At 45.9% G+C, this 22,015-nt stretch overlaps 2 protein-coding genes across 4 annotated transcripts in view; one reads left to right on the top strand and one right to left on the bottom strand.

The window, feature by feature from the left end:
* The first annotated feature begins 2,692 nt into the window (after window positions 1-2,692).
* LOC144172956 (uncharacterized) lies at window positions 2,693-6,338 on the top strand. The gene is made up of 2 exons (XM_077701553.1): window positions 2,693-2,779; window positions 5,581-6,338. Exons 1-2 carry the CDS (start codon window positions 2,693-2,695, stop codon window positions 6,292-6,294), a joined length of 801 nt encoding a protein of 266 aa, XP_077557679.1. The 3' UTR covers window positions 6,295-6,338.
* Window positions 6,339-15,512: 9,174 nt separating this feature from the next.
* Window positions 15,513-22,015, bottom strand: part of Vari (MAGUK p55 subfamily member vari) — a 98,429-nt gene continuing 91,926 nt past the window's right edge. For all 3 annotated transcript variants that reach the window (XM_077687360.1, XM_077687359.1, XM_077687361.1), the window contains exon 14: window positions 15,513-19,606. In XM_077687360.1, coding sequence (XP_077543486.1) covers window positions 19,430-19,606 — 177 coding nt within the window. In that variant the 3' untranslated portion in view covers window positions 15,513-19,429. The remainder of the gene's footprint in view (window positions 19,607-22,015) is intronic.

Raw genomic sequence — 22,015 nt, 5'->3', positions numbered from 1 at the left:
AGAAACTGCGCGGCCAACGCGATCGGCATCGCACTGCGCAGCCACGGGATGAATTGCGGCCGCTATCACTTTCGCCCCCCTTTTCATTGTGGACAAGGCACCCGTACGGGAGCCGAAACACCTTTTTTGGATTTTGTAAACGTTCTTGGTCGGTGCCAGTTTTAATTGTTGTCCCGCTATCATTCCGACCATCAGGTGCCGCCACCCTCTCCTACGCCGTCGCAACTACGAAGCTTCGCCGTCCGCTTTGGTTTCAATCATGACATTATCTGGTCGCTCACCCGCGATTGCCGCAATGGGTCGTGTAGCCTCCTGTATATTAGATGCAAAGCATCTCTTAGTCGACCCTCCGTCGTCCGGCGTCCGCACCTCTCCTCCTCTCCACAACAGCTGTGATAACGCCGCTCTCTCTCCCCTCCTCCTCTCCACACCACCTGTGCGCTAGCGCGCGCTGCTCCTCCTCTCCCCTCTGCACACCAGCTGTCCAATCACGCGCATGCGCGCTGCTCCTCCTCTCCACTCCCTCTGCTCTGCAAATAAACCCGTCCGCGCTCCGCTCAGTTGCTTCTTCGGTACTGCGCCGTCCGATGACTGCAAATGGACGCCAACGATTCCGTCAGCGAACTGGCTGGCACACCTTCAACTAGCGCCAGCCAGCACACTGTCAGAACCGCGAGCACCTCCGAAGACAAGGCTGCACAGAGGAGAGCTCGCGACGCCGAACGTAAACGGCAGCGTCGAGCAGCGGATTCCTCGCTTCGAGAACGAGAAGCCGCTTTGAAACGCCAGCGGTGAGTAGCTGATCCAGTTGGGGTTCGGCAACGTGACAACGCTTCGAAACGCCAGCGTCGAACAGCGGATTCCTCGCTTCGAGAACGAGAAGCCGCAAAACGTTCCCCACTACTCGATAAATAAAGAAGACATTTAATACGCGACTACACGTGTCTTTACTCTAACAACCAATTAACACGCTAATACTACACGGCTTTGCATCCCCTCAGGGTTCCCACGTGGGAAGATGGTGTAATTTTTCTTGCTCCGCGTCTGAAAACCAGCCTGCCAAAAAAAAAAAAAATCAGTGCCCTTCCACTCTGTGTAAAAGGCTTACCAGCAAAGATGGGCGCAATCCAAGGAATGCACGAAACAAAACACGTTTGTTTGCAATTTGCGATTGAGCATACTTCCTAGCCAATTAGGTGAATGAAACTTGGCAGGACCCGAGCTTTATTCTAGCGGACAAACATGAGGCTGTCCGTTTCCCTCCCGCATTGTAGGCAACTTATTGTCCGTGTGACACGCCAGCACAAAATACTCGACCACGAAGGACAGCAGTAAGGTCGCATTCGGCTGCGAGACGTCTACGTTGAAATCTCGCCCCAGTCAACGGTGAGGGCATGCACTCTACCTGCGCGGGCATGCCCCCCGCCCCTCCACCTAACCTCCGTGCACGCACAACCCAGCAACCGGTGATGTGCGAATGCTAAAGCCTAAAGACACTGGCTGAAATGTTGCTCCGAAAGCCCTTCAAGCTGAACAAGAGTTATAGGTTTAAATTGGCGCTCCAAGCGGACGAGTTAAGTTGTCCTTCGTCCATAAGGGATTCGGAGCTACGCGACCCAGTGGAACTTGAGGCGGCGGCGGCGGCTGTATAGGTTCGACGGCAACGGGTTTCTGTTGTTTTCGCCCCCATTCGCGCTTGTGTGTGCGCCGTTCCTCCGAGCGAACGACAGGAGTCCGTCGCAGTTGAAAGTGTGAAGTTTACAAAAAAAAGCTACTTGTTAAAAGTTATCGGTGGTGGCGAGGGGTATAAAGAATGAGAGGAGAAGGGATGCTCGAGTAAAACGGCTTCACCGGAATGAAAACCAGTGGAGGGGGGTAGCCATATACAGCTTCGCCGTAAAAGTTGTGACGCGTCCAACAAAATAAAGGGGTGTAAGCCACGAAGCAACTATAGCTTGCTATTTGAACTGACCGCCAAGGATTATTGGGCACATTAGCGGTCCTTTGTCAGACCCGTTCGGTTCGCATGCGGCGCTTGTCCTCATGCGGCTCGTGCTCTCGGCGTGGAGCTTGGCTCTGGGGCGCGAGGCTCGTGCGGCGCCTCTATTGAGGCCGACACCAATGGGGCTGCTACAGAGGCAGAGCAAAGAAAGATGAAGTTCTCGGTATGTGCGTATATTTCCAACAGCTTGCATTGATTTTATGTTCTTGTGGCTAGTCCAACGCTCGGCAGTAAATAAACCCAACCAGAGTTAACTTGAAAGCCACCTGCACTGAAATCTACCTGACTGCACCTTCCGCGGTCACCGTATGGGCTGTTCTACATCACACGCGTGTTGACATCGCCTTTATGTTATGATATTGAACTAGGAACAAAACAACTATTTTTTTGTGTGGCACGAAAACACGCAACATCACAAGGTGATGCATGCTGATCACCGAAAGAAAAAGTATATATAAAGGTTTCGCAACAAAGCACGAGAGCAACGCACGTTTTGTGTATCCAAAGAAGAAGAAAATAAAGTTCTTTTTATCGACCAAAAATATAACGAAAAATATTTTAAAAGTCAGGCAGCATAACTAATCCAGTCTACGTTTTCTAGCAAAGAATTAATGTCGTTGATTTGGGCGCCTCTCGCACTGCGAACCTGCACATGCCACGCGATCAGCAGTTCCAACAGAGCCAACGAACATGGCATCGGAGAACAGCGGTAGCAGCAGTGAGGGTGATGCGAAGGCTGAACTCGCCGCTCTTCTGAAGCGCAAAGCGGAACTGGCCGTACGTAACCCTTTTGTATTCAGCGGGAAGTTTCCCAATTTCACCATTTTCCCCGTGGTTTGGTCAGTGGTGCTAGTAAATGGGGAGAAGGGGGGGGGGTAGTAACCGCAGTGCCTTCTTCCCGTGCCACTTTCAAAATGACGCTACCGCTTCTGTAGCATGGCGCTGCTCTGTAAGTGCGTTGTAACGAACGTGTTTTCGCTATATTCGACAAGTGTAAAATTCCAGGCGTGCGAATCTCCTGCTTATTGTAGGAGGTGACATGCGCAGAGTCTTGGCTAGGGATATTAAGGGGCACCAAATTCCTTCGGTGACGTGCCCCGTCCTCCTTGCTTCGGTTCTTGAGTAAGTGGACGCTGCTCCGGTTTGGTTTCTCTCTGGTTCCTGCGTATTTCTGCGGCGCCTCAGCGCTAGTGGGTTTCGGGGGGCATGGGGAAAAACGTTCTCAGAACAGTCGAAACCGGTGTCGTCCTGTAAAATACCCGTTGGAGGATACCGGGCTAATTGGAGGAGACAGGTGGCTTTGCAACATCTGCAAGGAGCTCTATGCAGCGCACCCCTGGTAGTGTGAAGGCGTAAAGGAGTGGATGGAGTGGTCAGTCACCGCCCAGGAAGCGAAACAAGCAATACCCCGGGTTTCCAGGGGAACGAAATCGTAGCAGCGTCTACTCGGTCAAGAATCGAAGCACAGAGAGAGAGAAACAACTTTATTGAATAGCGCTAAAGAATTCTCGGGTTATAATAGATTCATTTATGCTTTAGGCCTTTCTTGTAGACCGAGAAGATGCTACCGATTTTAATGAGAGAGCGTTACTTGGCTCACTGCGTGAATACCCCGCTGTCACCAAAAAGCCGTGGCAGAGTAACAGCGCGCAATTCAAGACATCTAACTATTACAAAATGACCACGTTGTCTGCTCACTTCGCTTCAGACGTCGAAAGACGACCCTTCTGCCGTCCCTATCACGTACATGCCTCCTTTTTTTTCCCGCCCAGCTCTCACGCTCTCCCACTAGTGCCTCACTTTTCCCACGATAAACACGGTGGAGATTTGTTCAACTCAATTCAATTTCCCCGCGCTCCGCTGCTCGCGCGTAATCAGTTGGAACATTTTGTTACTGTTAGAATGCCGCCACGATGCCCAAGCGGTTTTTGTATTTTGGGGTCAAAACATTGTTTTCAACGCTTATTTTTTATTTGTTGTTGCAAATGCCAAGAACACATATTTTAAAATAATAGAACACTCCCGGTACCAGTTATGTATTGACATTCTGCCTAAAATATGCCCAATGTTTTCTTGTTGCTTAACAATATTGACAAGTGTGTTTTGAGATTGAGTGGCTTGGAAAGTTTCTGCTTGTTACCTTTCAAGAATTATGTTAATTTTTGGCTGGGTGGCGGAATTGAGGGACAGACAGACAGACAGATCAAAATTTTTGGGTTTAAGTAGCCCGAGACAAACTGTCGTGTCTAAAAGATACCATGGCGAAGGTTCAATCTCCTCCCCCGCCGTCACTGCATGCATGCTACCGCTCTGTAGCCGAGCGTGCTAAGCACTGTGCTACCTTCGCATTGCGCCACCGTAGCAGCAGGGGACAGTGATGATTATATTCGGGGCTGTGCACACGGTTCTGCTCTGTTGAGCGGGCAATTTGATTGATTGATTGATTGATTGATTGATTGATTGATTGATTGATTGATTGATTGGTTGATTGATTGATTGATTGATTGATTGATTGATTGATTGATTGATTGATTTATTGATTGATTGATTGATTGATTTATTGATTGATTGATTGATTCTGAAGATTCAACGCGCCGACGCAACGCGGGCGATGAGGCGCGCTGTGGTGGAGGGCTCCGGATTAATTTTGACCACCTGGGGATCTTTAACGTGCGCCAAAATCTTGTACACACTGGCGTTTTTGCTTTTCGCCTCCATCAGAAAAGCGGCCGCCGCGGCCGGGAATCTGCAAGACGGCCTAAGGCGCGTAGTTTCAACTGTGCACGTGGTTGGGCGCTATTTCGCGGTTGATTTACTAGATGGCGCGAGATTTCCTAAGGCGCTAGGGTGCCTGAATGTTCCTCCTCGCCGCGGGCGAGGAGGAACATTCAGGCACCCTATAAGGCGCAGAGTGTGACCTGAGGTATCGAAACTAAGCTTACAGGTCACAGTATCGCCGGTTTGTCTTGCGCTGCCGCTACATTAGCGGCGGCGGGTACCGGGACCCGACTGCGCATGCGCACACGGGCACGGCGCGGCTTGCTGCCCGTTCCGGAACAAATGCGCGCATACGTAGTTGGGTCCCGGTAGCCACTGCCGCTAGCGTAGCGTACGCTGTCCGCAAAGCTGAAAGTCTCTACTGCGTCCCGATTTATGACGCAGCGACACTAAACTGAGCGGCATTTCGCCGCAGTACTAAACTCGGCGACATAGGTCAGCGACAAGTAATACTGGTCTCGCATTAACACACCAAGAGGATTGCTCAATGTCTTATACTTATCCCCAACAATACGTTGATTGATTATGAGGTTTTAACGCGCCGACGCTACGCAGGCAATGAGGCGCGCCGTAGTGGATGGCTCGGGATTCATTTTGACCACCTGGGGACCAATAATACGCATAGCTACAAATTTTGTAGTGTTTTAATTGTCATAGCGGGAGCTCTCCGTAGAATTCCTCCCCTACAAGCATTCACGTCCTCGCAGGCGACTCGAAATTCCGTCCCGATTGCGCCATGCAGCTTGATTTTAACTGACTCCTTCACCAGTCTTATCCCAGTGTTTCTTTTTAAATTTCAGGATGAATTGCAGGACATCGAACGGGGAATCTATGCGTGCGAAGGGCAATACTTGGCGGACTCGACACAGCCGCATGGAAACATAATACGAGGCTGGGATCGGTACCTTTCACCGAATAAGAGCAACAGGGATGATGAAAAGAAGCAGAAAAAGCGCAAAATAAAGGAGGCAGACCGCCTGTTCTCGAAGTCTTCAGCCACTTATGTGACTGCCTGCGCTGCCAACAATGGAGGTACGGAAGACAGTACCAAAGATGGCATGCAACGAGACACAAAGGAGGGCCATAAGCAAGACGCAAAGGACGGCGCGAAGCAAGACGAAAAAGATGGCGCGAAGCAAGCCAAGGACTTTGTGAAGCAAGACGCAAAGAAGGGAGAGAAGCAAGGCGGGAAGGGCGACGCGAAGCACGCTGAGAAGCAAGGCGAAAGGCAGAGACCCAAGCACTCAGGAGGAAAGTACGGCCCGAAGCCATTCGAGTCGAGCCCGAAGCCAGTCGAGTCGAGCCCGAAGCAAGTTGCCAAACAGAGCCCGAAGCCAGTCGAGGCGAGCCCGAAGCCAGGTGCCAAACAGAGTCTGAAGCCAGTCGAGGCGAGCCCGAAGCTAGGTGCCAAACAGAGTCCGAAGCCAGGCGGTAAGCACAGCCCGAGGCTCTGCTTGAAGTACAGCCCGAAGCCCGGCGCGACGCACAGCCCGAAGAGCGGGGCCACGAAGTAGGATTTTGTACCGCACCCGTTTCGCAAAGTTCAAGTGCAAGCATGGGAGCGGGCACAAAGATGACGAACAGTGTGCACCTAAGGGAAGTGGGGAGGGCGGAAGTGTAATAATAAAGAGAAATTAAAAAGGCAAGCGAGCATATTATCCATCACCAGCCGGTCACCATATCATCACTATCATTAACATCGGCCAACCACCGGGCAAAGACCAAATGGCTTCATCGGCTTTTCTGCGCTAGCCAAATCTATCCCTTGCTTTTTAGTCGCTGCCATATTTTACACCCCTCCCCAAGCCTCCTTTCCTTTTGTACTAGATGACAAGTCGACGGCACTGTTGTTTTTGCCCGTCTGTCGATTCTTTCTTTCACATCACATGCCTGCTTAATTCCACTTTCTTTCCTCATGTGAGCTTGGATTTCTTTGTATTGGCCGTTCAACGCACTATACGTGCTTTAATTGTGTACGGAATCATGATACCCAGTATATTTACGTTCTGGATGTTGAGGGCGATATAAGTTTTCTTTCCCAAGGCGGATAGGATGACAGCGGTTCTGCTGTGAAGCAGAAGTGTGAGCTTGAAGTATGCGTTGGTTGTGAAAGTTACGAGTAGCAGTACTTATCCGTGAACGAATGCACTCTATAGGTAGGAGTTTCTTCTATTACTGAAGCTGTTTTTTACTCGGTTGCTATACGTCTGCTCGCATTCCAGCACCTATGCTCAAATGCTTATTTCACACAATGACTGTTCGTTATTACTTCACACTTCTTCACATCTCTCTTCAGTCTGCTACTAATCAGGTTTCACCGCTTCAGTGTATAAGCTAAAAATTGGTTTCCTATGATGCTGCTTAAAATTACTTATTTCATCGTATTTACATAAGCCTCAAACTTTTCCTGCTTAAATAATTTATCCTTTCCTGCGGGTACCCTGCGAACTTAGCAGCAAGGCTGCTGTTAGCAAACTCCAAGGTGCGCATGTTCCTCGATAACTTGTATTCTTAACATCTCATGCCAGATTCGGAGGGGGCCGTAAATGCAACTTACAACTCAGCTTCAGTGGAAAAAGTGTCATGGCAGAACAACAGACGAGCCAAGCTCAACAGAAACTAGTTTTAGATTGAGCTAGATCATTTTAAAAATTCACCCTCTGCCCCGCGTGATTGGACAGCATGAAAAAGATTGAATTTTTTACTGCTGTTTTTTTTTTAATTTGCCGTATTGACAAATATTCATTCGTCTGCTTATTTTTGATTGTGCGCTATCTCACCTTGTTGTTTAAAACTACTACTGTTTTTCCTTTTTTCTATAGACTGCTGCTGTCCACTGCTGCCTTGGGCTTCTTAACTGAAGCTAACAGTACCGTGTATATAAAATAAATAAATAAATAAATAAATAAAAAGATAAATAAATAAATAAATAAATAAATAAATAAATAAATAAATAAATAAATAAATAAATAAATAAATAAATAAATAAATAAGTGTACATTGCAAAATGAATGACAAATGCGGTTTGAGTTGCTGTTTGACAGTACTCTGCGGCCATATTGACGGAGGGGGAGCGCCGACGAGTGTAATTAAGGTCAATGAAACTTTGAAGGACTACTGTTTTATCCTATCAAACAAACATGGGGCTGTCCGTTCCAGGGGTTTCGTAGTGAGGCTGGAACGCCTCAGGAGCGGCGACTTCATGTTATTTGTACGTATTAGAACTACAACCGATAATTATTCATTACACCTGCTCAGGTGAAACTTCTCACGGTTATGTATAGTCATTTGAGCAGTTCAACGTTATATAATTTGCTTCTGGGTAGTTTCTGTAACCGCGCTCCTCCCCTTGTATTGACAGCAGACGGGAATTCCTCAATATTTACAACTAAACAGTAAACTAATTATGTCAAGTAAATGAAACGGTATAATGGTAGACTAGTCTCAATGGCCAAGCGCACTATGATTTTTTTTTTAAAGACTAGAATAAGAGTAGCATTCGCAGTTCGCGAGAAAGGGAAAGCTGGCTTTGCCGCAGAGCGCGCATTCTGCTGACGGACGACAACACGAAGAAATCCAGGAGTGATCCATAGTGCCATAGTGGCCGGAAGTCATTGGAAGCCGGGTATTTTGCCAGCTACCCCTACTTTCTCCTTCACAGTTTCAATATGATCGCCTGGAAGCTCTGCAAAGAAAGCGGCTCGCGGTTCCACAAATGGCGTTAAACATCAAAATCATCGACGAGTCGCAGTTTCCGTACCTCCGATTGATGGCGTCGCAGAGGCTGCGGTTGTAAGGCCTGTTGCGACTCGTCTGTCTGAGAGAGAGAGAGAGAGAGAGAGAGAGAGAGAGAGAGAGAGAGAGAGAGAGAGAGAGAGAGAGAGAGAGAGAGAGAGAGAGAGAGAGAGAGAGAGAGAGAGAGAACTTTATTAAAGAAAAAGAGCCAAGTGGTCGGTTTCCTCAGTCCAGGACCCCGTTGGAGCGTCCAGTCGTCTCAGCCCGGTGAATCAGCCGAAGCTGTTCTTCGGCGCTCGAGCTGGCCAGTTCTTCCTCCCACTGCTCAACCGAGGGTTTAGAAATCGCGGAAAGTGAGGGGTTGAGCTGGCACTCCCACACCATATGGTATACAGTGCAGGGTGCTTTGCAGAATCGACACTGCGGGTCGTATTGCGTAGGCCAGATAAAGTGCAGCTTGGTAGGATGGGGAAATGTGTTCGTTTGCAGGAGACGTGCTTGGAGCTACCGTGGTCTTTCGAGAGTTTGGAGTGTCAGCTCACCATCCCGGGCATCCGCTCGAAGAGATATACACCAGTGGCGGAAGCGAGAATGTTAGCACTTGAGCACTTGGACCGGTCGTACAGAGATTGTGTTCATGTGTTCACGGACGGATCTGTCGACAGAGAAGCCGATACCAGCGCAGCGGCCTTTGTGATTCCCGGCATGAACGTTTCCTGGGCGGCTCGCATTAACCAGTTGACGTCATCAACAACGGCAGAGTGCATAGCGATCGAGGCGGCCTTGAAAAAGATCAAATCGCTTCGGGTGCAGCAGGCGGTAATTCTAACGGATTCCAAATCGGCCCTACAACTCTTGCAGCTTGGATTTCCCGCAGATAAAATTTGCCAACGCTCCCTGCGTATTCTTCAGCAGATAAATTAAAACGGATTTTGCGTTCGCTCCCAGTGGGTCCCTTCCCACGTAGGAGTGCTTGGAAACGAGGCTGCGGACCAGTTGGCTCGTGAAAGCGACATCGTGTACTCGTCTTCTGAAGGTGGCTCCAGATGAACGGCGCATTTTAAAAACAATCATACAAGATCATTTCCGCTCTCTTTGGCGACCACAACATCGACCTTGTGTCACAAAAGGAATGGAAAGGACAGAGGCAACCTTACTGTTCCGCATCCGGACCAACCCAGCGCGGACACCGGCGTGGCTCCATAAGCTGAACATTATCGCTTCACCTCTGTGTGGAACGTGTGGTGCTACAGGCGACATCGGCCATTTTATTATGGACTGCCGAGAGCATGCGGAGGAGCGGTTAGCTTTGTTTAAAGAACTGCGAAGGATGGCCGCTCCGCATGCCTCTTTGAACGATTTAATTTTCCCGGAAGGCCATTGGATCGCGAGGAGGGACATCTTTCGTTTGATCCTGCAATTTTTACGTGTCACAAGCCTCAGCGAGTCATGGTGAATTCCCGCGCATAGCGGTAAAAAGGTGCTGATCGGGTGAGCAATTGCCGGCATACCACGCAAGGCTAGGTCCACCCGTCAATAAACATCACCACCACCACCACCACCACCGCCAGTAGAGCTCCTATTTCTTGCTGAGAGAGGGGTGTGCAGGGGGAAGCGTGAGCCGGGCTAGCCTGTAGTATTGCGTTACCTCCTGGAATGATGTCAAGGGGATGGCCGTCTCTAGCCAACTCTCTCGCGGCGCTCGGCTGGTTAGACCTCGAGCAGTCTCGTGGGCAAAGACATTGCCACGGAGAGAAGTGTGAGCCGGTGTCCAGACAACCGATACCCTATTCTTTGGAGGATTCTGGCTCAAAATCTTCATTGCGTTGTGTGAAATGCGGCCTTGGAGGTAGCTCCTACACGCTGACTGAGAATCCGTGATGATTACTTCTGCAGGCAGTGCTATAGCCATCTCTTCGACCTGCAGCGTCGTTACTTTCGTGAGAGTGAGGCTCGTGACGTGGCTGTATATCTTCGTTGCGGTCGCCACCATGACTCCGCGTCTCATGCCGCGGGAAAGCGTTGTTCCGACGTGGACGTACATACGCCCATACACAGAAGTACGTGCATACTCAGACGTACACACGCGCTGCTCTCTACACATTGAGACGTTTATGCTCGTACAGCGGCGAAAGAAGCAGCTGAACTCGGAAACGTCTTGGTCTTTTGATAGTTTGGAGTGCGCATGCCATTAGCGGCATCCGCTTGAAGCTATTTACCCCAATAGCTGTGGCCACGAGGTAGCTAGTAGTTGAGCACTTGGACCACACGTATATATAGAGGCATGGTTCATGTATTTACGGATGGCTCTGTCGACAGGGAACTGAAGAACAGCGCAGCGGCCTTTGTGATCCGTGCCTTGAATGTTTCCTGGCCAGTCGTCTCGACCGCATGGCGTCATAGACATTCGGCGGAGTGTGCTGCGAATGAGGCAGCCTTGAAGAAGATTAAATCGGTTGGAGTGCGGCGCGCGGTCATTCTAACAGACTCAACAGCAGCCCTATTTTGATGCATGGAGTTTCCGTAGACAGAACGTGCCACCGCTCCTTACGACTTCTTCAGCAGCTCAAAGTGGCTCCCCTCCCACGTAGCTGGGCGAGGAAACGAAGCCGCCGATATTTGGCTTGAGACGCGCTTCCACATCGTGTAGAGTATTACCAGATCAGCGGCGAATTCTAAGGTAAACGATTACCGAATATTTCAGGTCCCTTTGGAGCCCATGTGCACGGTACCTAACTTGTGTTATTGTTCTGCATCCGGACAAATTCAGCCGGAACACCTGCTTGACTTTATAAACCAAATCGCCCAAGCGTCCAACGTACGTGTGGTGTGCTTGGTGACGCCAGACATTTTTTTTAACAGCGAAGCTGTTTAGCAAACCGTAATTTTTTGTTTCCGCAGTTAAAAATACAAAGAAATTGCCGAGCGAGCGCACGTGAGCGTGGGCCTCGCGGCGACCGCCAAAACAAAACTAAGACAATGCCTAGCGGTCGTGTGTGCGTGTCTCGCGACGACCGCCCAGCGTCCCCTGCGTACGTTTGTCAATAAATATAGACTTAGGGAGATTGACCCATATTGCAGTTACCGCCTGGCAGATAAAAAACCAAGAAAATGGCGAGCGCTCGTGGGTGCGTGCCTCGTATGACCTTGCCGCATCCCCGGCGTACGTTTGTTAAGCCAAGCATACCCACTTGAAGAGGTTGGCCAAAATTGGCAAAAAAAAAAAAAGGAAGAACTCCAGCGTTCGCCGAAATAGTGGTAACACTAGCGCGGAACGAAAAAGGGCACGTCATAGCGTATACGCCCCTCCAAGGTGATGTCCAATGATTATCCCTTCAAAAAACAATGAAAGAAGCTCACTTATAGCAACAATAATGGAGTAAAGGTCGTTGCGGCAGCGAAAAAGAAACAAATCGGCTGCAATCGTGGACTCACACAGGTTGCGTACAGCTTCGCTTCTAATCGCGGCCGTCGCGCTGTCCACCCCTTGCGCTTAACGCCCGGTAGCCACGCTCCCGCCGCGGCTCAGCCCGACATTTTAGAGACGGTCCCCCAAGGGCTGCATCAGGCCGAGCAAATCACGATAAAGCGGGGGACACATATCCGTCTGAGCAATCCGGTTTCCTACTCGTCGCGTCAAAATATCTGGCAGGTTGGATGTGCGCGGGAGAGGGCGACGCGGCGGGTCATCCGGCAGCCAAACCGGTTCTCGGCTTCGGAGACGCGTGCGGGAACGCGTGCTTTTCCGCCCATGTGTTCGACCCTTTAACGCGGGGCCCGGCGACGGGAGATGCCCCAAGCTCAAGCTGAAAACCGAGCGACACACACACAGTCGAGTCGAAGGTGTATCGAAAGATGATCTGGCAGTTTGCAATATCCCTGCAAGTCCCCTGTTAAATGTGCAGTGCTTTTTGTACATCGATAATAAAAATATACAGAATTGTGCGTGCTACCGTTGCCTTGTAGAGGGTGCACATGCATCAAAACACTAACGGGCTTTTTACTGCTTCTCAGCGTATGTGATGATGGATAAAAATTTGACTAGATTTTATGTAGTTTTATGCATAGAGTTCCTCACTAGCTCATGTTTTATGTTGGTGATTGGGCTTATCTATTTAGTCTTGTCATCTGGATACTGCACATGCATGAGTCCTCAAGGAAAACACATAATGATGATGATGCCTACGGTAGGATTTTTTTGGCTCCCCCAGTCAAAAAATAGTTCCGACGCCTCTGTATGTAGATGTCTTGCTTTGACATGGAAGGGCTTACCCATTCTGAATTTGTACCGTAAGGATGGATAGTTAACCAGAAATTTTACCTGAAAGTGCTCAAGCGACCGCAGGGTGCATTTAGAGCAAGCACTCCATGCATTGAGCAGCAGCAGGCGATTTGTGTATCTCGGCCATAGAGTTAATACTCCACTTCTGCAGCACTTGTGCGTGCAGTACTTTCCCTCTCAAAAAATGTAATGACGATGGTTCCCTGCCCTGCCTACTATCCGGACCTTGCCCCCTGCAATTATATTTTATTTTTCCAGGACTGAAAGGAAACTCACAGGAAAGCCCTCTTTAAGATGCGGAGGAGGTAAAGAACATGATGGAGACACTAAAAGCCATATCTTTGCAAGGGTTTGAGAACTGTTTTTAATGATGAAAAAAGCCGTGGCACGAGTGTTGCACCTCAAAGGAAGTATTTTGACCATGAATAAATTTTCGAAATACTTCTAAAAGTAAGCAAATCTTGTAAATTTATAATTTTCTTTTGTATTTTCGGAGCACAAGACTCAGTAGCAGCTTTGGAGAAGCCTCATCAGCCCGATAATGTCATGCAAGCTAAAGGAATCATGAAGAAAACTTACACATTTGCTTCAGTTCATCATGAAAGAACATTTTCGTAGAAAGCAATTTGAAAGGAAATATTTCAAAGTACCCATTTCTTAGATAGGCCTATGCCGTAGCAAAAGTTCCTCAACATACTTGGCAGAGCAAACAAAAAGGGGCAGTCAGTACGCTGAGTACATCTGAATGGATGCAACAAAGTTTCACTGTTTAAAATACCAAACCTAGTGGAGCGTTTTATGTGTACAATAGCGTGACCACAGCCAAAGTGCATGCTTCGAGTGATGGAGCTCAGGCTCAAGCCCAACTCAACTCTCAGTGCTCCACTTAAAAAAAAAAAAAAAAAAAAAAAAAAAAAAAACAGGTGTTGAGAGTACCTTACATTTCTTCTTGATTTTCGCACCCCATAGTCATGGACCGGAGCAAACAGTGCTCACCTACTGCTCTGTGCCATAGAGATGGTGCCACTTCTTCGGTTTGCTGTTTCAGATATATTTTTTGCCTGGTGACATTACTCAGCGAGTGACAGAACTGCCTCTAGGAGCCATTACCACTGCCACCCTATATTTGTCTTCTCTAATACCTAGCTTCATTAAAAGCAGTTCATGCTAAGCTTGACAAATTTTTATTCCTTGACTGAAGCAAAGGCGTAAGGCCCCTTAAAACAAACACTCAAGCAAATCTACAAGAAACAAAGAATCTGAAACTTCACATATGAAATGAGCATTCCGAAGGAAGGCAAACGCCCTATCCTACAGTGCAAGCAAACTGAAATCATGCACAAATGCTACCAAAACATATTTCATGTATACTTCAGTAGAGGTCATTAAAATATAAAAGATTCTTGTCAACTCAGCTCATGTAAACATATGAGGAAAGCAAGCTGGTGCAAAGCAGCCTAGTTGTTCTGTTGCTAAAGGCCTATTTTGCAGACTCAGAAAACAACTAGAGCACCAAACAGGCTTCTAGCCCTTGTTTTGTGGCATAGGGGATGAAAGTGTCCTAGAGAAGACTTTTGAGGTATACCCAGTTAGTGTTCCCAATTGCCGTTATTTTCAGAGGCAGGAAGTCCACTGCTGCATTCATTGCCAGTACCATTTAAGTGGTGGCTTCTATTTTCCCTTCTTATTTCCTTTCTGACCAGGACAGCTGCTCATGACCAATAACCCAGAAGCTCTAATTCAGGAGTCCTACGTAATCACAAAACAAGAGTTCTCTTTCGAGCACACTTGTTTCTTCTGTTGACATTTGTACCTGGCAGACTCAAAAAACTATGCTGGGCCCGGCAAGTTTTACTTTCACAGTTTCCTGTGCAAGTACTACATCAATCCAGCATACATCCAGCTAAATCCAAGGAAAATGCAGTGAAGTGCCAACCGTGTGATGCCCCTTAACAGTGAATGTCAGGCCTGTCACAAACCAGCAGCAACCTAATGGGCCACGTAGCTGGCAGGAATTTCACCGATACGTTTAGCACAGAAAGCTTCTCTCAAAGGTAACTAGTAGTATGTCAATCACCAGGGCATCCTTGCAGTTGGTGTGGCAGTCAGACTTTGCCCTGTTCTCTAGCAGCACTCCGCTCAAGGTCAGTTATAAATAAGTGTGGCAAAATGGTTGCTTTTCCAAAGAAAATCTATAAATGGTAAATAGCCATCTATAGCATTCCCCCCCCCCTCTTTCCATTCTCGCTTCACGGTCAGTCTTATCTGCCTTCATCCATAAGCGATGTGTTTATTAGTTAAAGCTGTACATATAAAGCTTTTCTGTTATTTGTTTGGTACTAAAGCTTTCCATATCCTATTGATGCACCTTCAACCCAACATCCCCTAAAAAAGTGTGCAGATGGCAACAGAATGCAGTAAACAGTGCCAATCCTTCGTTCTGTCAAGGCTACCAAGGCTACTTCACCTCCCAATCTCTTGCATTCCACTTCATGGGAAAGATTTTGGCCTCAGGAATCCTTTAAAATTGGGCTGAAAGTTTAGCAGGTCTGATAATGCAAGCACATAGAAAAAACATGTTTGTCTTTTGACAACAGTGGAGATAACTCCGAGTCAAGCACATCAGTCAGTGTATACAGCGCATTGCTATTCAAATGTGCTGCAAGATTGAACTAAAAGAAGTGCTGGAGGCGGGAAAAGTTCATTTGCACCAAATTAGGAAGCGCTCTGGCATGAACGCAACACAACTTTATTTTGCAACCATCAAAGGCACATCTGTGGACGGATGATGCCATAAAGGCAACCGGGTAACAGGTCTATAAAAATCTCAGTCGTAAAGACAGCAGATGTCCAAGCACACACAAAATAACAAATAAACATTCAAGCACCAGCGGAAAAAAGAAATGGCTGTATAGTGCCTAAAAATATGTTGTCAGCCTGTTTCATCAGTAGACCAAGGGTCTTGAAAAGTGTTTCAGGGGCAGATGAGATCTGTTTTTAATGCAATGGCCCCACATCAAAACCAAGGTTATGCAAGTGGTACCAAATAACCTAATGACAAAATTCCAACCTTCCACCTGTACACAGTAAGTGCACTACAGTTGGCAATATATTTTGTCTCTTAGCTACAAAGCTAAGACATGCCCTTACAGTGAAAATGTGATGGTTGAACTGTTTCATTAGTTCTAGTACTGTATTTTCTTTTTAGTTACCACTTCACATATTTCTGACCTGGGCTGATTTGCTTACAACGACAAACCCCAGTAACGCAGAACACTGGTTTGTGAGTTACAATTTAAAAGCAATAAAAATGCCTCACTGCCAATCAAAAAGCATCTGTACTAGTAGTCTAAAATTATCCATGTGGTACCTTCCTCATTCTTCAACCTACATTCACATCTGACATCAACCAAGTTACATGCAGAAAAAGTGACCACATTTAAAAAAAAAGGCCACAACAATCAACTGCTCTACAAGTGTGACTTTCTCTCGATTGTCAGCCACTCAAGTTTTTGCAGAGCAGAAACAGCCGATTCGACAGTGCGCAAGAAATAACACCCCACTGTATAGAGCAAGCGGGTAAAACGTAATGTTCCGTCCCAGGCGAGCTCTGCCAGGTGAGGACTTCCTTTAGAAACCAATTTATAGGGCACAAGATTTAAACAGTGCAAGTTTAACTCACACTGGAAAGTTTGTGAAACAGTTGTAACATAAAAGCTTCACACAGGCAATGGACAACAATTTCAATAAGCAGGCAATTAGGTTTGTTTAGCTGCCCAGAATAAAGGACACACAGGCAATTCATTTACCACAAAACTGAACTATTTAAAGTGAAAGCACAGAACATCACTGAGAAATAATACTTAAGTACAAAAATTTTTCCTTCTGTAATAAAAGCACCTCCATCAGTGTTAGAACTCTCAAGAACTAAAATACCAGTGCTATGACAGCTACTTAATTTACACCCATGGAACATGGTAAGCAGTAAAGACCCAAAGCATGCTTTGCGATTTACGAACACTGCACGCATGTCAAATGCTTGTGATGCCATACCATACAGCGTACAAATGTCAAGTAGTACTGCACTTTCTGGACTAAGTCTGCCAACTAGTATCAATGTTTAAAAGCTGAAATCTTGCATGATGAGAAGTACCTATCTGTGGAAGCTTCCCCATATCTAGTGTTTAATGAAGAATCAGCTACTGTCGCAGTCACTGACGAGCAATACTTTCAGCTGATACCGGTAGCTTTCAATATGGAACACATGCTGCTCAAGGCAATGATTCTGGTAATAATGGATTCAAAGTAATGAAGAACTGTGAAGGTGGTGAAGGCACTGGTGAGGTGGAATCTGACGTGTTTGACCTGTTGTGTTCCAGAAACACTGGGGAAAGTGATGTTTACAGGTTTTAGATCTGACTTCTGAGCGATATAATAAAAGGCCCAGAGTTTTACAGTTTGACCACAAATATTTTGCTGACTGATGGTACACTGCTTGTAGACAAACAAAAAAATGTACTTTTATCTGAAATTTGTCCCTGCGGACTGCACTCTTGGTGAATGCTACATAAGCAAAAACTTTCCACCTTAAAATTTCCCCCACAAACTATACACCGGGCACAAACTGTAGTCCAGAAAATACGGTATGAGCAATACTCTCCAGACCACAGAATCTTCTTTCAGTATAAACTGACAATGTTTATGACTATAAATGTGATCTCTATTGGTCATATGGTTTTTTTTTTTATGTTTCTGAAGATTAATGAGCCATTATTGCTACACGGGACACTGAAATTGTAGTACTGGGTAGGGACACCTGTCAGGCCTCTTGCACCATTAGTCCCTGCCTTTCCTTGTTTATGAGAAATCACTAAACCTCAAACTATGCACTGCATCTGGCCACAGATCAGTAAGGCACCAAAATCCAAAACCATACATGTGCACTGTCACAAATCTCTGGAAAGTTATTTCTACAAAAATATCAATATGCCGAAGGCATATCACTCTTGATTATTACTAGCACCTCTGTCGCGAAGAATACCTGAGCACTCGTCGTATGACAAAAAGTCTTGCTGTTGCACCATGTTATCACTACAGTATCAAAATGCATTCGCCGATGTAGCTAAAAAAAATACAGTTACAATCACACACTGCCAAAACCCAGAATACATTTGATCTTTGCTCATAGGCAATATCATATGTAATATCCTGTACGGCAGCTCTCGCAACATCAGAAAACTGCAGATTATTAACACAATGTGAGCACTAATGATTGCTTGCACTACCCGATTAAATATTTCTTCCCACAGAACCAACATGGCCAACCAGAAAGGAAAGAAAAAAAAAAAGGTGCATTCTCATGCTTGAACTTACAGTAATTTCTTAACTTTTCTTCTTCATGCTACAACCTCATACTTTCCTCTCCTGAGATTCCGTCCACAATAACAGAGAGCAACTGCATCCCACTACAGCGCAGGTATCGTTAGGTTATCTGGGTAACACCTGCCATAGCACCAACTGATACTTCACCCGTGAACATGCACACCTGGCTGGCCTGTGTTATCCTTGATAAGGAAACTTGCGATCCCTCGGCCCACATAAAGGTCAATCATCACTGAACAATAAAACCACCGCTCATCCTGGCTAACTGTGGTAGCATTTCAGCAGAAACTGACACCAAAGGTAAAGAGGAAAGGGCAACCGAAATTGAGTGTGTATGGTCTGGCATTCCCTGGGCAGTTGCTAGCTACGTGACGTTACCTGTGTACTACCAAAGTGCTGTGCTATGTGGACTTAGTGTGCAACAGTCAAACGCCATCAATGTGCTTGAGGTAAGATGAGATTGCAAGTAGTGTGATCTAATGTTACATGTGGCATCACCGGCTATAAGTGGGCATTCACTCAATGCTCAAAACGAAGGCACTGGCAACCTCACTGTGCATCGAAATATGAGTGTGTAGATTAAGAAAAAGGCAGAACCAACAAGCAGCTTTAAAATGGAATGCATGGTGGACAAAAACTAGATCGGACGTGGAGTAAAGCTGTTTGCACACCGATCTTTGTATGAGATTCTTCATTTGGCCAACAGAAAAAAAAAAACGTCCAGCACTCAACAGACTGAGAGTGGTGTCTAAAAGCTGCTTTCACACTTGCACAGCCAGTGGAACCCATAAAGGGCACACACAAAGTTAAAGGGACGGACTTGGCATGGCTGAGACAAGTGCTGCGCAGTGCACGTCTTCCACTGTCAGTATGAGCGACACAAAAAACAAGACATCATGTAGGTCTTAAAAATATATGTATATATAAAAAGTGAGACTCATGCGTGTCGAGTTATGGCATCTGCTACTTGTACAACCAAAACTAGGCACTATACAAGAAAGCACAACACAACCTCCAAGCTTTTTTTTTTCCTTCCAAAACTGCAATCAAGCAGTGGTAAGCAATCAGCAGCCGCTCTTTGTATAAGGGAATATTGTCAAACAATGAAGGTCTCCCATAACACCGTTTCTGTTGCTTTTGATTTTCTTGCAAGCACATTAGCTGTATTACGCAACCAAAAGGCACTCCTGGCAGCTGTAATCAGATCAGTCTCACAGACTTTTCTGCCAGAGCCAAAAACAGGGGGATATTCAGTAGACCCATGATATGGGTACCCACTGTGGCTCCGTTGACAAGGATTCGATGACGTCCTTCAGCTGCTCAAAGGTCTTTTCGAAATTGTTGTTCACGAGGACAGTGTCAAAATAGCGCTCATAAGCTCTCTGAAGCTGGGCGCTTTCTTCAATAGTCTTCTTGAGGTCTTCATCCTGAGTGTACGGGGAGGGAGAAAGAATTAAAGGTTTTCCTATTTCCTGTTTTTGATTGCGTATTTTTTTTTCTGCGCTGCAGTTACATGCTGAACAGTTTTATTGCTTGTGTTTTTTATATTTGTGTTCCATTTTGTTAGTACGTATTCTTTTTTTTGTTTTGTTTGCTTATTCTTGTATGTGCATGCTCCCCCCTATGTAATTAGCCTCCTACGGAGGACCTTTAGGAGTACCTGTATAAATAAAATAAAATAAACTACAATTGTAATCGCAAGCTATAAAAACTTTCCGTGTAAACTGCTTCTTATATTATTCTGTTCAGTAGAAAGCTGACGTGGAGCTAAAAACGTGTGCCCTCTTTCCATGCCTTAACTAGAAGCACAACACAATGTGCCTATGATGTGCGATAGTTAGAATAAAATTCCAGATCAGTAAAAAAAGCTCAGCACTAAAAAAAATGGTCCAAATTACTTTAGAGTTTTCTAATGTCACCGACTGCCTGTGAAGGCTGGAGGTTTCGCAGCAAAGCGGCTATGGTGAGAAATAAGACCCCATGCAAGCTTTGCAGCAAGACTCCTTATCCATCCTGATAGATACAATGGCATGGTTGCCTCTTCCAGCAGGCAGCAAAATGAGACTTCCCTTTTCCTAGGCGGGGTGAGGGGCTAGCTTTTATTATTATACTAGGAAGTTTTGGTGCACAAATGACTTATGTGTAGTACGCAGCTCATTCAGTCATTAGTGAAATTTGTACCCATGCTAGCAGAGAGCGCACCCTGCTCAGTATTTATTGACGCTGTTTTCTAATCTAAGCCTTGACAAAACGCAGGATTCCTAATACTCAACTTGAATTGAGTATATCGTGGCAAGAATACGCATTAGAAAAAATTAATTCTAGACATGAGGCCAGGCTACTTAAAAATACATTTTGTACTTTCAACACTGTGATGCAATAAATTAGCTTGCTAGCTGCATCTGTTAATGGTGTAAAACAATACTCTTCTCCAAAATTAGTTCACTGATTCTGATCTACACTGTGGCCCTACAATAGAGCTGACATTTTGTGGAGGTCAAAGAAATATATTTCAGACTGAAGTTAGATGGCAGGCAGTAAGCGCTAACAGGTGCAATGATTCACAATTGCGAATAATGAAAGAATTGTCAAGTTCATTAAATTACTAGGGTCCAGAATTTTTTTTAATTAGCCTACACAGAGTTAGAAAGGCCTCAAAAGATTTTTGAGGTTTGTTTGCCTTTTTGCGAATTTCGTCTTAATCTGAACCTCGTGAATTTCATCTTAACATTAAACTGAGCTGTCAAATAGAAAACCGAAATAATGCATCTGAAAGAACAATTTGCGTCCGACATGCTTCATGCGGGACAGCATATGTCACCGCTCTTTTCAAGGTGTCAAAAAAGCTGCATTTTAGCTTGTTGATAAAAGTTGCGCAAAATTTGTTTTAAGAAATCATACTTTAAAAGTTCAAAAAATAAGTGCATTGCTGGTATAGTAACTGCTTTTAGAAGTTAGATACACAAAGAGACAAAAACAGTCAGGGGTTTTACTCTAACATTTTTTGAAAAGGAGACGGAGCTTTTTTTTTAGGCAAGGCCTTCAGTCTCTATGATCTCTCAGGCTTCAAGTTAATGCATTAATGCATTCTTTTAGTGCACGTGTCTTTTCTCTGGTCCCTGAGTACAAGTGGAATGTTTCAAAGGGCCATGAAGACAAAATACAACCTTGCTCAATTTGAAAGGGCTAGCCTTTGGTAACTACTCAGCCCCGTTGCAGCCACAAAAGACTTTTTTTTTACCGAAAAGAATTACGAAATTTTAAAAACTTTATAATTTCATGCTGCAGTGATTTCTTATGAGCAGGAGTGATGTAACACTGGCCTACACTACAAACCGTTATCAGTGTATTAACTGCCTGTTAGCATTCAAATGATACAATAAAGCAAAACCAGAGGCCCTACTACAACCACCCAGTGATGCTTTTGGCAGTGGCTTTGGCCGGCGGCTGCAAACTGCACAGTGAAGATTCTGTGAAGTCATAGAAAAATTGCCGGAAAGTGGCTGGGGAATCGCTACTGGATCATTAGTTTTTTTAATATTATTTCCATTATTTGTTTGAAGTTTGCGATAAAAGTGGTATCGTTATCAGGACCAGGCAGCCTTTTAATGAACCAAACTTAAATTTTGTCTTCATGGACCCTTCAAAGTTTGAAAAACTAAAAATTGCGTGCCTAACACATTCAACCATCTGATGGCATGCATCAAAAGCATTTTAGCAAGCCTGCGGGACGAAAAAGTGCAGTTACTAATACGTTTCTTGTATGTGCCACAAGCTTTCCACTGAAACCTTTGGACGACCAAAGCATCCTAGCAGCAGTATGTGCATTTCCACCT

Source organism: Haemaphysalis longicornis, unplaced genomic scaffold, assembly GCF_048455015.1.
Source record: "Haemaphysalis longicornis isolate Haplotype H1 unplaced genomic scaffold, Haemaphysalis longicornis Haplotype H1 scaffold_1, whole genome shotgun sequence".
NCBI classification, from domain to species: Eukaryota; Metazoa; Arthropoda; class Arachnida; order Ixodida; family Ixodidae; genus Haemaphysalis; species Haemaphysalis longicornis.
This window is presented reverse-complemented; position numbering and strand designations above follow the sequence as displayed.